This window comes from Pristiophorus japonicus, chromosome 12 (genome assembly GCF_044704955.1).
Source record: "Pristiophorus japonicus isolate sPriJap1 chromosome 12, sPriJap1.hap1, whole genome shotgun sequence".
Classification (NCBI taxonomy): domain Eukaryota; kingdom Metazoa; phylum Chordata; class Chondrichthyes; family Pristiophoridae; genus Pristiophorus; species Pristiophorus japonicus.
The window spans coordinates 123,373,744-123,391,183 of NC_091988.1; the positions used below are offsets into that span (position 1 = coordinate 123,373,744).

The 17,440-nt window shown below is 50.3% G+C and overlaps 1 protein-coding gene across 3 annotated transcripts in view; it reads left to right on the plus strand.

The window, feature by feature from the left end:
- Window positions 1-914: 914 nt before the first annotated feature.
- Window positions 915-17,440, plus strand: part of wfdc2 (WAP four-disulfide core domain 2) — a 239,880-nt gene continuing 223,354 nt past the window's right edge. For all 3 annotated transcript variants that reach the window (XM_070894986.1, XM_070894983.1, XM_070894984.1), the window contains exon 1: window positions 915-1,037. In XM_070894986.1, coding sequence (XP_070751087.1) covers window positions 962-1,037 — 76 coding nt within the window. In that variant the 5' untranslated portion in view covers window positions 915-961. The remainder of the gene's footprint in view (window positions 1,038-17,440) is intronic.

Below are 17,440 nucleotides of genomic sequence, written 5' to 3' on the forward strand. Positions count from 1 at the left end.
CTAGGGTACGCGGGGGCGGGGGGGTTGGGGGCGAGGGGGGTTCGAGGGTACGCGGGGGCGGGGGGGTTGGGGGCGAGGGGTGTTCGAGGGTACGCGGGGGCGGGGGGGTTGGGGGCGAGGGGGGTTCGAGGGTACGCGGGGGCGGGGGGGTTGGGGGCGAGGGGTGTTCGAGGGTACGCGGGGGCGGGGGGGTTGGGGGCGAGGGGTGTTCGAGGGTACGCGGGGGCGGGGGGGTTGGGGGCGAGGGGGGTTCGAGGGTACGCGGGGGCGGGGGGGTTGGGGCCGAGGGGTTCGAGGGTACGCGGGGTTGGGAGGGTGGGTCAATTGAACATTTCAAACCTGAGATTGATAACTTTTTGCCAGATCCGGGTATCAAGGGTTATGGAAACTGTAAGAACAGACGGAATTAAAATACAGATCAGCCATGATCTCATTGATGTACTGGGGGGAACTAAATGGCCTACTCCTGGTCCTATGTCCCTAATTTACACTTAATGGACATTACCTTCATAAAACATGAAGACACATTCCTGAGAAGCACATTTTAAAAAATATATTATTAATCTTTAGTCTCCTCTGCTCACTCTCCCAATTTGTTCTTTTCCCGACTTTGATTGATTTGCCCGTGCCCTGACTCTGTAAAGGGTCTCGGGATGTGTTATTTGCCGACAGTCCTGCTCTGCTATTGTCCTCCAGCACTGACACCCCTTACCAGTCAGCACCCAACATATCAATGTGCAAATCCATATGAATTGGACACTAGGACCCTGTGGAATGCAGGTACATTGGCACCTGGCAGCTTTCTATGCAAATGATGCCATCATGGTCACATAACAAGGAGGCGATGTCCCTGAATATATAAAGTGCTGAGATCTGCCCTCACTTGTGGGTCTGGGTGTAGACGGGTTACAGTCTCTGTGTCTCTGCAGTCTCTCTCGGTACAGCTCCTTCACTCTCAGACATGAAGACTCACTCCCTGTACCTGCTCACCCTCACCCTCGCCACCCTCCTGCTCTGGCTCGACTCAACCTCCGCATGTAAGTACACACCACTTTCTGTTCCTCTTTAAAGTGTCTGAGAAAAAGTGAAGTAAATACTTAGATTTAGGCAGCCTGTCTCTCAGAAACATTACATAAAGGACATAGTTACATAGCAATAGGAGGAGGCTATTCAGCCCCTCGAGCCTGTTCCACCATTCAATGAGATCACAGCTGATAGAATCATAGAATCATAAAATCATAGAAAAATTATGACACAGGAGGCTATTTCGGCCCATCGTGTCTGCACCGGCCGACCAAGAGCTACCCAGCCTAATCCCACTTTCCAGCTCTCGGTCCGTAGCCCTGTAGGTTATGGCACTTCAGGTGCACATCCAAGTACTTTGTAAATGTGGTGAGGGTTTCTGCCTCTACCACCCTTTCAGGCAGTGAGTTCCAGACCCCCACCACCCTCTCCGTGAAGAATTGTTTCCTCATCTCCCTCTAATCCTTCTACCAATTACTTTAAATCTATGCTCCCTGGTTGTTGACCCCTCTGCTAATGGAAGTAGGTCCTTCCTATCCACTATATCTGGGCCCTTCATAATTTTATACCCCTCAATTAAATCTTCCCTCAGCCTCCTCTGTTCCAAGGAAAACAACCCCAGCCTATCCAATCTTTCCTCATCGCTAAAATTCTCCAGTCCGGCAACATCCTCGTAAATCTCTTCCATGCCCTCTCCAGTGCAATCATATCGTTCCTGTAATGTGACCAGAACTACACGCATAGAGATCTAAATCCATATACTCACCTTTGTCCAATATCCCCTCATATCTTTGGTTAACAGAAATCTATCAATCTCTGATTTAAAATTAACAATTGATCCAGTATCAGTTGCTGTGTGTGGAAGAGAGTTCCAAACTTTTATCACCCTTTGTGTGTAGAAGTGTTTCCTAATTTCACTCCTGAAAGGTCTGGCTCTAATGTTTAGACTGTGGCCCCTAGTCCCAGATTCCCCAACCAGCGGGAATAGTGTCTCTCTATCCATCCTATCTGTTCTCCTTAATATCCTGAAAACTTCGATCAGATCACCCCGTAACCTTCTAAATTCTCGGCAATACAACCCTAGTTTGTGTAATCTCTCCTCGTAACTTAACCCTTGAAGTCCGGATATCTTCTGGTTATCATAGGCAGGCCCTTGAAACGAGGTAAACCTATGCTGCACTCCCTCCCTATCCTTCCTGAGGCTTGGTGCCTCGAACTGCTCACAGTACCTCAGGTGTGGTCTAACAGAAGGTTGTTGAGGCCAGTTCATTAGATATATTCAAGAGGGAGTTAGATATGGCCCTTACAGCTAAAGGGATCAAGGGGTATGGAGAGAAAGCAGGAATGGGGTACTGAGGAAATGATCAGCCATGGTCATATTGAATGGTGGTGCAGGCTCGAAGGGCCGAATGACCTACTCCTGCACCTATTTTCTATGTTTCTAACCAGGGCTTTGTACAGCTGCCGCATAACTTCTACCCCCTTGTATTCTAGTCCTCTCGATATAAAGGGCAGCATTCCTTCAGCTCTTTTGATTATTTACTATACCTGTTCATGACATTTTAATGATCGATGTACCTGAAACCCCAAGGGCTAGAATTTGCACTGTTTCACTGCCTGGTTTCTGCGGGTATTGGCTGTTTTGGGCGATAACTGAGTTGGTGAGAAATTGCCCAGCTGAGTTACGCTTGGGGTTTCGAGGTACTGGTAGTGTGCACGGTCCATAGCTTGCCCTGGCGCGATATTTGGCTGAGCGCTGACCCATAGGTAAGTATAAAAACCCAGCCTCGAGGATCAGTGGAGCTGGGCGGTCGGTGAGTCGTTCTGCAAGAAAAAGGTAAGCCTTTGGTTTTTTTACTCATTATTTTAAAATTCTGTTGTGGTGATTTAAGTGAAAAGGGTCCTGAGAATGATTTTAGGATTTTTTATGTTCTGTTTTTTAAAAAATATTTTTAATGCATTTCAACTCAAAGCCTGGGAGTAAAGTTTTAGTGAATTTTTAAAATTATTGCTCATATTCTTTAAGAAATGCCCAATCGGCCCTAAATTCACCTTTTCGCCCAGAATTGGGGTGCAGTGCCCATTTTTATCGCTGGGCGGATTTGTTCCCTTTTTTGGGGAAGTTTTCGCCGGCGATAATCTTGGGAATCTTAGCGGTGTTTTGGGTGGCAATCGAGCGCTGGCAGGCTGACAGGAAATTCTAGCCCCGTGGTCTCTTTGCGCTTCCACTGTTTCTAGCCTTTCACCATTTAGACAGTCCCCTATTCTATCCTTTTTAGCTCCAAAGTGGATGACCTCACATTTACCTCCATTGAAATCCATTTGCCACAGTTTTCCCCCTTCACTTAGTCTGTCAATATCCCTTTGTAACTTCATGCTTCCACCTGCACTGCCTACAATGCTGCCGATCTTTGTGTCATCGGCAAATTTGGATGTATGACTTTCTATTCATCTCGATCATTAATAAATACTGTGAACAGTTGAGGCCCCAGCACAGATCCCTGCGGGACACCACTAGTCCCATCCTGCCAATTTGAGTATGTAACCATTATCCCCACTCCCTGCAATTGTATTAATTCTTTGTGTTGATTTTGATATCCCTTGCAAGTTTCTTTTCATACTCCCTTTTTGTAGCTCTTACTGTCTGTTTTGTGACCCTTTGCTGTTCTTTGTATCTTTCCCATTTGCCAGGATCTGTGCCAGTTTTTGCATTTTTGTATTTTTCTTCTAGTTTTATGATGCTCCTTACCTTTTTAGTCGTCCATGGCTGTTTTTTTTTGGCAAGTATAGAGCTCGTTCCCCTCAGGGGTATAAACTGGTTCTGTATCACATTAAATTATTTTTGAACATCTCCCACTGATCTTCTGTTGTTTTATCCATTAACAGATTTGCCCAGTTTTCTGAGGACAGTTTCTGTCTCATTCCGCTGAAGTCGGCCTTACCCAAATCTAGTGGCTGTTTCGTGTTTCTCCCTTTCAAACGCTGCCTTGAACTCGGATCATGTTATGATCACTGTTGGATAAATATTCAGTTATATGTGGCTCATTGCTCTTTACTAAATCTAATATGGCATGCCCCCTTGTTGCCTCTGGGACATATTGTTGTAGAAAACTATCCTGAACACAGTTAAGAAATTCAGTACCTTTCTGACAGGGCTAGTCTGCTTTTCTCCATCTATATGAAAGTTAAAATCCCTCATTAAAACTACTCTGCCTTTGCTACACGCTAGTCTACTCTCTGGATGTATACAGCTAGCATTTCACACCTGCTACCAGGGGCCGATACATAACCCCGTCTTAAATCCATTCTACACTGCCTGCTGACCTCTTGTTATATACTCTCTTCTCATTGAAGTGATTTCATCCTTAATCACTAAGGTTACTGCCCCCACCCCACGCCATTTTCCGTATCTTTTCTGTAGACCTGGTATATTTAGTTCCCAGTCCTGACCATCTTGCAGCCATGTCTCAGTAATGCCACCATGTCATACGATCCAATTTGAATTGGTGCCTGCAGTTCATTCAATTTATTCCTTATACTTCGTGTGTTTGTATAAAGAACGTTTATTTGTAGATAAATGTGAGGTTATCCACTTTGGGGGCAAAAACACGAAGGCAGAATATTATCTGAATGGTGGAAGATTAGGAAAGGGGGAGGTGCAACACGACTTGGGTGTCATGGTTCATCAGTCATTGAAAGTTGGCATGCAGGTACAGCAGGCGCTGAAGAAGGCAAATGGTATGTTGGCCTTCATAGCTAGGGGATTTGAGTATAGGAGCAGGGAGGTCTTACTGCAGTTGTACAGGGCTTTGGTGAGGCCTCACCTGGAATATTGTGTTCAGTTTTGGTCTCCTAATCTGAGGAAGGGCGTTCTTCCTATTGAGGGAGTGCAGCGAAGGTTCACCAGACTGATTCCCGGGATGGCGGGACTGACATATGAGGAGAGACTGGATCAATGGGGTCTGTATTCACTGGAGTTTAGAAGGATGAGAGGGGATCTCATAGAAACTTATAAGATTCCGACAGGACTTTACAGGTTAGATGTACAGGAAGAATGTTCCCGATGATGGGGAAGTCCAGAACCAGGGGACACAGTCTTAGGATAAGGGGTAGGCCATTTAGGACTGAGATGAGGAGAAACTTCTTCACTCAGAGAGTTGTTAACCTGTGGAATTCCCTGCCGCAGAGAGTTGTTGATGCCAGTTCATTGGATATATTCAAGAGGGAGTTAGATATGGCCCTTACGGCTAAAGGGATCAAGGGGTATGGAGAGAAAGCAGGAAAGGGGTACTGAGGTGAATGATCAGCCATGATCTTATTAAATGGCGGTGCAGGCTCAAAGGGCCGAATGGCCTACTCCTGCACCTATTTTCTATGTTTCTATGGGCCCAAGTTTCCACATGATTCGCGCCTGATTTTTAGGAGCAACTGGTGGAGAACGGACTATTTTAGAAATCGCAATTCTCCACATTTTTTTTTCTGCAGTTCTAGTCAGGTAGAACAGTTCTACTTTGGAACAGAATTTTTTCTTCAAATTCCGGTCACTGATGCCTGAATTTGAAAGTTCCACAGTGAAAATGTACTCCAAACTAAAGTAGAATGGAGCCAGTGAAGATTTTTGTAGAACTGAAAAAACCTGTTCTACACATTAAAAAATCAGGCGCAGGTTACAAATCAAGGGGAGGGGAGGGGAAGGGAAACTCATTAAATTCGACAATAAATCCTTATTTATACTTCTACAAATATTATACAAAATAAATCCAATCTGAATAAACATTTATAAGCCAAGAAAAGATTAAATAAACCATCTTCCTACCTGTGTGAAAGTGCTTCAGCCAGGGAGAATTCTGCAGCCGTTCGTGCCGCTGAGCGGGAGGGGGAGAGAGAGAGAGGGAGGGGAGGAGAGGGGAGACAGAGAGAGGGGGAGAGGGGAGGGAGGAGAGGGAGGGCGGAGGGAGGGAGAGAGAGAGAGGGAGGGGTGGAGAGAGAGGGAGGGGGGAGAGAGAGGGAGGGGGGGAGAGAGAGGGAGGGGGGGCGAGAGAGAGAGGGAGAGAGAGGGAGGGGGGGAGAGAGGGAGAGAGGGAGGGAGAGAGAGAGAGGGAGGGAGGGGGAGGGAGAGAGAGGGGAGGGAGAGAGAGGGGGAGGGAGAGAGAGGGGGGAGGGAGAGAGAGGGGGAGGGAGGGAGAGGGGGAGGGAGGAGAGAGAGAGAGAGGGGAGGGAGGGAGAGAGAGAGAGAGAGGGGGAGTGGGAGGAAGGGGGAGAGAGAGTGGGGGGGAGAGAGAGAGGGGGGGAGAGGGAGAGAGAGAGTGAGAGAGAGAGGGAGGGAGAGGGAGAGAGGGAGGGAGGGAGAGAGAGAGAGGGGAGGAGAGAGAGAGAGAAGGGAGGGAGGGAGGAGAGAGAGAGAGAGGGGGGAGGGGAGAGGGAGGGGGGGAGGGAGGGAGAGAGAGGGGGAGAGGAGAGAGAGAGCAGTGGAGGGGGAGGAGAGAGAGCGGGGGGGGGAGAGAGAATGGGGGGGGGGGGAAAGAGAGAGGGGGGGCGGGAAGGGAGAGGTCAGGTCGGATTGGATCCAGTCCGGGAGTCGGGAGTCGGGTCCAGTGGGGGGGGGGGGGCGGGGCGGGGCGGGTCGGGTCGGGGATCAGGAGCGCGGGTTGGGTCAGTCGCGGGGGGGGGAGCGGGTCTCGGGTCTCGGGTCGGGGCGGGGGGGGCGGGGAGCGGGAGTCTGGTCGGAGGGGTGGGGTGGGGAGCGGGTGTCGGGTCAGGTCTGGTCGGCGGGGGTCGGGGGGCAGGTGTCGGGTCTTGTCGGGGGCGGGGAGCAGGAGCTGGCCGTGGGAGGAGCCTTATCCACGCAGCCCCAGTGAGGCCATTCAGCCAGGGCTAGGGGCTGCGTGCTTCGGGCCCCTCCCACACAGTTCGGCGCCTGGAGCTACTGCACTTGCGTGCCGACTGTAGCGCGCATGTGCAGAGGTCCCGGCACTGTTTTCAGCGCCGGGACCTTGCTCCGCCCACCACAGCTCGTGCTGACTGTGCCGAGGGCCAGAGGACCTGGACGTAGGTGGAGAATCCCGAGGATTTTTTTAGGCGCCATTTTAGGCATGTAAAACGGGCGCCCAGCTCGGAGGGGTGCCCGTTTCTTTTCTTGTGGAAACTTGGGCCCTATATTTCTATGTTTCTACACCCTGTCTGTCCTTCCGCTCTCATGTTTTACTCACATGGTTCTTATTTCTCTCTCTTGGTTTAATCGTTTTGCATCTTTTAGTTTTCCCTCTACCTGCAGTGCCTAAAGCACAATGTCTGGTGTTCGTCTGCTCTCTTCCCTTGCGTTTGTTTTTAAACTGTGTAAGGGGGTGGTCCCGGGGGTCAGGTTCACCTCTGACCTACTTGAGCGGTTCGAATCGCTCCCACTCCCTTGGGCTCTGGATTTATTTGGGGGATGTGACAAAGTGCAGAGGACACTGGTTTGTTGCAAAAGAACTTTTGATTTTAATACAGTCAAGAAAATACAATGTCAAACTTATAATCACTCTAATAAAAAACAATACATTACACATTCAAAGGGGGTTACAGTAAAATTATACCTCCCACCTCCCAATACCTAATTCTAGCTAGGTTAGACTCCAGGGCAGGCAGGGACTATGCTTACCAATCCTTTCTGGTCAGTTAGCAGTAGTTCACGATTTCGGGGTTCGTTGAATTCTGTCGGTTTTGCTTGCCATACCCCAAACGTCGGAGAAGACTTCTTACCGCGCAATCTTCAGTTGGGTTGAGTCCGCTGATGCGGTAAGGCGCGTTTTGGATCTATGGGGTAAGTACCCGGTTTTCTTTGTTAGAAATAGTTCAAAGTCTCTTTAGGTAATGTTTTCACCTGTTGGTAGTCAGGCCTTAGATTGTAGAGTGGAAACTTTCGATTCTTCGGTTTCTTCCTGTCGAAGTTTTGTTTTGAGTCTGGTCGATGGCGGTGGTTTTTCGTTGATACCACGTTGACTGTGGTGATGTTCTTCCTTCCTTCAGGACTTCAGGACTTCGAGGCTGGAGAGCTTAGTTTTCAACTGTCGCGTTGGTCTCTCTCCATTCTTGATGGCATAGTCATAGTATAGCACGAGCAATATGGCATTCTCTTTGTTGAAACATGGTGTCAGTTATACGGTTTGAGTTGTTCTAATCTTCACGCCAAATTAGTCCAGAATTCTTTGTTTAATTTGGCAGGCTTGACTTTTCTTTGTAATATTGTGGCGGGCTCGTTAAAAGTTAATATGTCTAAGATGGGTTACATTTCTAAAACTGTTTCCTGATGGAAATATTAGCTTGATAATCGCGATGTTCTTTTGTGCTAGGCTTTTCGCATACAGGCTGTAGTGGGCCCTTTGTCCTTATTCATGTTGAAGATGGCTTTTCTCAGTTTGATTTGATGGCTGGCCATCTCTGAGTTATTGTTGTAATGTAAATGTCTCCTGTGGAGAAGGGTTTTCGAATGTTCATTCCTCTAGCCAATTTAATTTAGTCCCAACACCGAGACAGTTCCAATAATCAAGTTGGCTTCTTTAGTCCCTTGGGCCCACCCAAGGGCTTGAATTTGTCTTGTAAAAGTCCAAAATTCGATTAAAGTTCGTAGTTTCTTCCATAAGCACTTTAGGATTTCAAACTTTCTGGTAGATAGTCCAAATTAAATTTCCTTTCGAATGAGCCCAAACACTGGGGGGGGTTCTTGTGAATTTTGCATCCTTCAACTGCTATTTGTTCTGCAATTTCCCCCCCTCCATGTACTAGTTTAAAGTCCTTGTGATCGCCCTGTTTATCCTTTCCACTTCGACTCTGCTCCCAGCCCGGTTCAGGTGGAGCCTGTCCCATCGGTACATAGAAACATAGAAACATAGAAAATAGGTGCAGGAGTAGGCCATTCATCCCTTCGAGCCTGCACCACCATTCAATATGATCATGGCTGATCATGCAACTTCAGTACCCCACCCCTGCTTTCTCTCCATACCCCTTGATCCCTTTAGCCGTAAGGGCCACATCTAACTCCCTTTTGAATATGTCCAACGAACTGGCCTCAACAACTTTCTGTGATAGGGAATTCCACAAGTTAACAACTCTCTGAGTGAAGAAGTTTCTCCTCATCTCGGTCCTATATGGCTTACCCCTTATCTTTAGACTGTGACCCCTGGTTCTGGGTTTCCCCAACATCGGGAACATTCTTCCTGCATCTAACCTGTCCAATCTCGTCAGAATTTTATATGTTTCTATGAGATCCCCTCTCATTCTTCTAAATTCCAGTGAGTATAAGCCTAGTCGATCCAGTCTCTCCTCATATGTCAGTCCAGCCATCCCTGGAATCAGTCTGGTGAATCTTCGCTGCACTCCCTCAATAGCAAGAACGTCCTTCCTCAGATTAGGAGACCAAAACTGAACATAATATTCCAGGTGTGGTCTCACCAAGGCCCTGTACAACTGCAGTAAGACCTCCCTGCTCTTATACTCAAAACCCCAAGCTATGAAAGTCGACATGCCATTTGCCTTCTTTACTGCCAGCTGTACCTGCACGCCCACTTTCAATGACTGATGTACAGTCCCTTCCTGTCCCAGTAATGGTGCCAGTGCCTCATGAAATGGAACCTCTCTTTCCCACATCACTCCTTTAGCCACGTGTTCACTTCCCTCATCAGCTTATCCCTACTCCAGTTTGCACCCTCTGTCCCAACCCACCCTCTCTCCCGACCCACCCTCTCTCCCGACCCATCCTCTCTCTCGACCCATCCTCTCTCGACCCATCCTCTCTCTCGACCTATCCTCTCTCTCGACCCACCCTCTCTCTCGACCCACCCTCTCTCCCGACCCACCCTCTCTCCCGACCCACCCTCTCTCCCGACCCACCCTCTCTCCCGACCCATCCTCTCTCGACCCATCCTCTCTCCCGACCCACCCTCTCTCGACCCACCCTCTCTCCCGACCCACCCTCTCTCGACCCACCCTCTCTCCCGACCCACCCTCTCTCGACCCACCCTCTCTCCCGACCCACCCTCTCTCCCGACCCACCCTCTCTCCCGACCCATCCTCTCCCGACCCATCCTCTCTCTCGACCCACCCTCTCTCCCGACCCACCCTCTCTCGATCCACCCTCTCTCGATCCACCCTCTCTCCCGACCCACCCTCTCTCGACCCACCCTCTCTCCCGACCCACCCTCTCTCGACCCATCCTCTCTCCCGACTCACCCTCTCTCGACCCACCCTCTCTCCCGACCCACCCTCTCTCGACCCACCCTCTCTCCCGACCCACCCTCTCTCCCTGCCTCCTTTCCCTGTTTACTTCTCTGATCAGCTAATCCTTACTCCAGTTGGCATGTGGCTCAGGTAATACTCGAGATTATAACCCTTGAGATCCTGTTCTTTAATGTAGCTCCTTGTTCCTGGTACTCCCCAAACAGGAGCTCTTGCCGACTCTTCCCCATGTTGTTGGTCCCAACATGGACTACAACAACCTGATTGTCCTGTCCCTCTCCAATATCCTTTCAGGCCGGTTCGACATGTCCCTCACACCAGGTAGGCAACATACAATGTGGGACTCTCGATCCTGCTTACAGAGCATGCTATCTGTCTGTTTAATGATTGAATGCGATACAGCTTCCACATTACATATCCTCCCCGCTCAGGACAGCCTCCTGCTCCAAGTGGCATGGTCAGCATTCTGACTGTCCTTTCGGCAGTCTTTATCCATATCCTCACAGCAACAAGTCCGTTGTACATTCTCAGTCAACCCACGACTTGTCATTAATAGGCTTAAGCTACTGGAGAAAAAGAAAAGTAGGTATTTTTTTCTTTAATTAATTTATTAATAGTTTTTTGCTTGATATCGTTACTGGTCATTATCTTTCTGATATTAAAACCTCAGTTCATAAAACATTTCCTATACTTAATGACGAGGGACCACCAAGTCCCTTCGGCCATCCAGCCCGGCCCAACAACACACTCCAGATCCCTTCGGCCAGAGGGCCTTTCCCAACTACACACTCCAGATCCCTTCGGCCAGAAGGCCTGACCCAACGACACACTCCAGATCCCTTCGGCCAGAGGGCCTGACCCAACAACGTATCACCCAGTGGGAACCTGAGGCGCATTTCCTCACTACTACTACTACTGACTTGAATTTTAGACTTTTAATCAACTTTTAATTAAATTTTAATCTACTTTTAATCAACTTGAGAAACTTTTTAAACAATTTGGGAAAACTTTTAAACTTTTAAACAACTTGGAGAATTCTTCCTTTGAAACCTCTGGAGAAACTTTAAATAACTTTGGAAAACTTTGGAAGAAACTTTTAAAAAATCCCTCGGAACTCCAGTGGGCCACTGACCCTCCCAATGCCTGCCCCCAACCAAGCCTCGGGCCACCTACCATCAAGGGCGCTACTCGGCGCCGAGCCTGTGGCCAACATCTCGCCATAGGCATTAGGCCCATACAGCAGTGCCTGGTCTCCAGTCGTCTTGGCCCCCCTTGCCACTGGATCAAGACCTTGCTCAGCTAAGCCCGTGTGGTTGCCGGTGTGCAGCGACCACCTCACGTTAAAAGAACTCGCGCAGAGACATCTTCCACTCCGTTAACATGAATTTCAGGGCCTGGAACGTCAGGACCCTCATGGACAACCTCAACAGTGACAGGCCGGAAAGCCGCACCGCCATAGTTGCCAGCGAACTTAGATGCTTTGATATCGACATCGCCGCCCGAAGCGAGACCCGGCGGGCAGGGGAAGGCCAGCTCAAGGAACAAGGTGGAGGTTACACCTTCTTCTGGAAAGGAAAACCAGAGGAAGAACAGCGCCTCCACGGAGTCGGCTTCGCCGTCAAAAACGAGCTGGTCGACCGCCTCAAAGACTCCCCTGCGGGGTTAACGAACGCCTCATGACCCTTCGCTTTACCCTATCCCGGAACCAATGCACCACAGTCATCAGTGCGTACACCGCAACACTCGATGCAACAGATGAGACCAAAGAGGGTTTTTACTCCAAACTCGAGACATCCCTGTCCCACGTCCCCACAGGTGATAAATTGATCCTCTTAAGTAACTTCAACGCCAAGGTCGGCAAGGACACAGCCCTCTGGGGAGGCGTGATTGGCAGAGAGGGGGTAGGGAAAGCCAACTCCAGCGGCACCCTACTCCTGACAAAACGTCTCGAACATGAACTCCTCATCACCAACACCTTGTTCCGCCAGAGGGACAAATACAAGGCATCGTGGCAACACCCTCGCTCCAAACACTGGCACCTGCTCGACTATATCATTGTCCAAGCGTGGGATCGCAAGGATGTGCGCATCACCCACACCATGACAGGAGCCTGACGACTGCTGGACGGACCATCGCCTAATTTGATCCATCATCAATATTTACATAGCCCCAAAGCGGAGGGGACAGCAGAAGCAGTGCCACAAAAAAGTCAATGCCGGGGCACTTAGAGACCCAGCTAAGAGAGCCCTATACAGCCAGCGCCTCACAGCTAACCTGGCGTGCCTTGACGACCCTGAGATGCAGAATGCCCACAGCGCTCGGTCTGCCCTCCAGGCCTCCATAACCAGTGCCTGCAAAGAGACACTCGGTCACTCAACCAGGAAACACCAGGACTGGTTTGATGAGAATGATCAGGAGATCCAAGAGCTAACAGATCGCAAGCGCAAAGTATTTCTGAGCCTCAAGCAACAACCCAACTTGGGAGCAACAAAGCAACATTACAGACGGCTCAAGGCTCAGGTCCAACATAAAACTCGGGACCTAAAGAACAGGTGGTGGATGGAGAAAGCGCAGGAGATACAACAACTGGCCAACAGCCATGATATGCAAGGATTCTCCATTACAGTCAAGGCCACCTACGGTCCAAACTCCCAAGGCCCCACCCCACTGCTGGCCAAGAACGGGGAAACACTGATCAAGGACACCGAGGCAGTCAGGGCCCGCTGGAAGGAGCACTTCGAAGATCTCCTCAACCGAGACTCTGCCTTTGACTCGAGTGTTCTCGACTCCATCCCGCAGCATGCGACCCACCACCACCTCAGTGAGAACCCAACACTGCACGAGGTAGGCAAAGCCATAAAACAGCTCAAGAACAACAAGGCTACGGGTGCGGATGGAATCCCTGCTGAAGCGCTAAAGTATGGCGGAGAGGCGCTGTTGGCGCGGATACATGACCTCATCACTCTCATCTGGAGGGAGGAGAGCATGCTGGGGGATCTCAGAGATGCAGTGATCGTGATCATTTTTTAAAAGGGGAACAAGTCCGACTACGACAACTACAGAGGAATCTCCCTGCTATCAGCCACTGGGAAAGTTGTCGTCAACCGTCTTCTCCCTGTGGCCGAGGAGCTCCTCCCGGAATCACAGTGCGGATTTCGTCCCCTACGGGACACAATGGACATGATCTTTGCAGCGCGACAGCTGCAGGAAAAATGCAGGGAGCAGCCTTATACATGGCCTTCTTCAACCGTGAGGGTCTATGGAGCGTCCTCCTCCGTTTCGGATGCCCCCAAAAGTTTGTCAACATCCTTCGCCTGCTTCACGATGACATGCAGGCCATGATCCTTACTAAAGATTCATTACAGACCCAGTCCACATCCAGACTGGGGTCAAACAGGTCTGCGTCATTGCCCCAACCCTCATCTCAATCTTCCTCGCTGCCATGCTCCACCTCACAGTCAACAAGCTCCCTGCTGGAGTGGAACTAAACTACAGAACCAGTGGGAACCTGTTCAACCTTCGCCGCCTCCAGGCCAGGTGCAAGATCACCCCAACCTCTGTCGTTGAGCTGCAGTACGTGGACAACACCTGCGTCTGCGCACATTCTGAGGCTGAACTCTAGGATATAGTCGACGTATTTACTGAGGCATATGAAAGCATGGGCCTTACGCTAAACATCCGTAAGACAAAGGTCCTCCACCAGCCTGTCCTCACCGCACAGCACTGCCCCCCAGTCATTAAGATTCACGGCGTGGCCCTCGACAACATGGACCACTTCCCATATCTCGGGAGCCTCTTGTCAACAAAGGCAGACATTGATGCGGAGATTCAACATCGCCTCCAGTGCGCCAGTGCAACCTTCGGCTGCCTGAGGAAAAGGTCTACAGGGCTGTAGTAATACCCGCCGTCCTGTATGGCTCAGAGGCATGGACGATGTACAGAAGACACCTCAAGTCGCTGGAGATATATCACCAACGATGTCTCCGCAAGATCCTGCAAATCCCCTGGGAGGACAGGCGCACCAACATCAGCGTCCTCAGTGAGGCTAACATCCCCAGTATTGAAGCACTGACCACACTCGATCAGCTCCGCTGGGCAGGCCAAATAGTTTGCATGCCAGACACGAGACTCCCAAAGCAAGTGCTCTATGTGGAGCTCCTTCACGGCAAACAAGCCAAAGGTGGCCAGCGAAAACGTTACAAGGACACCCTCAAAGCCTCCCTGATACCTGGGAGTCCCTGACCACAGACCACCCTAAGTGGAGATGAGGGACAACCAAGTTTTGAGTGTCCGTTTCATTAGTAGCTCTGCGGGCGGGACCCCCGTGAGCGAGTGCGGTTGGGATCTATAGGCCATCAGGAGACGCGATAGGCGGCATTGCAGGGAGGGTCCTTGAATCCTGAGTACACCTTGCTTAATGATTTGGACCGCACGTTCCACCTGGCCATTGGAGGCCGGCTTGAACGGTGCAGTCCTGATGTGGTTGATGCCATTACCCGACATAAACTCTTGAAATTCGTAGCTTGTGAAGCATGGGCCATTATCACTAACCAGGGTGTCCGGCAAGCCATGGGTTGCAAAGATCGCACATAGACTTTCCACGGTAGTGGATGACGTGCATGAATTCAGAATGATGCACTCGATCCATTTCGAGTACGCATCTACCACAATAAGGAACATTTTTCCCATGAACGGGCCCGCGTAGTCAACATGAATGCGTGACCATGGCCTGGTGGGCCATGGCCACGGGCTGAGCAGGGCCTCTCTGGGGGCATTACCCAGCTGGGCACATGTCGTGCACCTGAGAACAGAGTGTTCCAGGTCTGAATCAATTCCAGGCCACCAAACGTGTGACCGGGCAATGGCCTTCATCAGCACAATGCCTGGGTGCTCGCTGTGGAGTTCCCTGATGAATGCCTCCCTGCCCTTCTGGGGCATAACTGCCCGGCTGCCACATAGTAGGCAGTCGGCTTGGATGGAGAGCTCATCCATTCGTCTGTGGAACGGTCTGACCTCCTCAGGGCATGCTCTGTGTGCGGGCGCCCAATTCCCAGTCAGGACACATTTCTTAAGCAGGGATAGGAGGGGATCTCTGTTTGTCCAGATTTTGATCTGGTGGGCTGTGATGGCGGAGCCTGCGCTGTCAAAGGCATCGACAGCCATGACCATCTCGGCGCTTTGCTCCGCTGCCCCCTCGGTGGTGGCCAGTGGAAGCCTGCTGAGCACGTCAGTGCAATTTTCAGTGCCGGGCCGGTGCCGGATGGAGTAGTCATAAGCAGCCAGCGTGAGAGCCCATCGCTGTATGCGAGTTGATGCGTTGGCATTGATAGCCTTGTTGTCTGACAACAGGGATGTTAATGGCTTGTGGTCCGTCTCTAATTCAAACTTCCTACCAAAGAGGTAATGATGCATTTTTTTTACACCATAGACACATGCAAGTGCTTCTTTCTCAACCATCCCATATCCCCGTTCTGCTTGAGAGAGCGACCTGGAGGCATAAGCCACAGGTTGTAGTTGACCCTCAGCATTGCCCTGCTGCAACACGCACCCAACCCCATAGGACAATGCATCACATGTCAGAACCAATTTTTTACAGGGGTCGTACAGGGTCAACAACTTGTTTGAACAAAGTAAGTTTCGCGCCCGATCAAAAGCCCGTTCCTGACAGTCCCCCCAAAACCAATCGCAACCCTTAGCAGGAGCACGTGTAGCGGCTCCAACAATGTGCTCAAGTTCAGCAGAAAGTTCCCGAAATAGTTCAACAGTCCCAGGAATGAACGCAACTCCGATGTGTTGCAGGGCCTGGGTGCTCGTTGAATTGCCTCTGTTTTGGATTCGGTGGGCCGAATCCCATCTGCAGCAACTTTCCTGCCCAGAAACTCAACCTCAGGAGCTAAGAACACACATTTAGACTTCTTGAGTCGCAGGCCTACCCGGTCCAGTTGGTGTAGCACCTCCTCCAGGTTGTGGAGGTGTTCCTCGGTGTCTCAACCCGTGATGAGGATGTCGTCCTGGAATACGATCGTTCCAGGAATGGATTTAAGCAGGCTTTCCATTTTCGTTGAAAAATCGCGGCCGCTGATCGAATACCAAATGGGCATCTGTTATAAACGAACAGTCCCTTGTGCGTGGTGATGGTGGTCAGTAGTTAAGATTCGTCGGCCAGTTCCTGGGTCATATAGGCTGAAGTGAGGTCCAACTTGGTGAACAGCTTGCCACCTGCCAGCGTGGCGAAGTGATCCTCCGCTCTCGGGAGCGAGTATTGGATCTTGTAGGAATACCCGATTGATGGTGGTCTTGTAGTCGCCACAGATCCTGACAGAGCCATCTGCTTTTAGGACAGGAACGATGGGGCTCGCCCAGTCGCTGAATTCAACAGGCGAGATGATGCCCTCTCTCAACAGCCACTCCAATTCGCTCTCGATCTTTTCCCGCATCACATACGGCACCGCTCTGGCTTTGTGGTGCACTGGCCTGGCGTCCGGGGTGATGTGTATCACTACTTTAGTGCCTTTGAAAGTCCCGACGCCAGGTTGGAATAGTGAATCGAATTGTTGTAGGACTTGTGAGCACAAACTTCACTCCACAGATGACATTGCGTGAACATTCCCCCATTTCCAGTTCATCTCGGCTAACCAGCTCCTCCCCAACAGTGCGGGACCATTGTCCGGGACAATCCAGAGCAGCAGCCGATTCACTAACCCATTGTGTGTGACAGCCAACATTGCACTGCCTAGCAACGGAATCATTTCTTTAGTGTAAGTCCGTAATTGTGTCTCAATACATGCTAATTTGGGTCTACTGGCTTTAAATGGCCATAGCTTCTCAAATTGCTGAATGCCCATGAGTGACTGGCTGGCCCCAGTGTCCAGCTCCATACGTACAGAGATACTGTTTAATAAAACCCTCATCATCATTGGTGGCGTTTTTGTGCATGAACTGTGAATATTCGCCGCATGGACCCGCTGAACCTCGGCATCCATCGATTTGCCCCAAAAGTCATCCTGCCTCAAAGAACCCTCTTCTGGTCCATCCGCCTCATATATTAGTCTGGTTGCAGACTTCCTGCACATTCGAGCTAAGTGGCCACTGAGATTGCAGTTCCTGCAGACAAACTGTTGAAATCTGCAAGATCTAGTTGAGTGTTTTCCCCCACACCCCCAGCATGAGTTAAAGTTTCCATTGTTGGGGACAAAGGGACTAT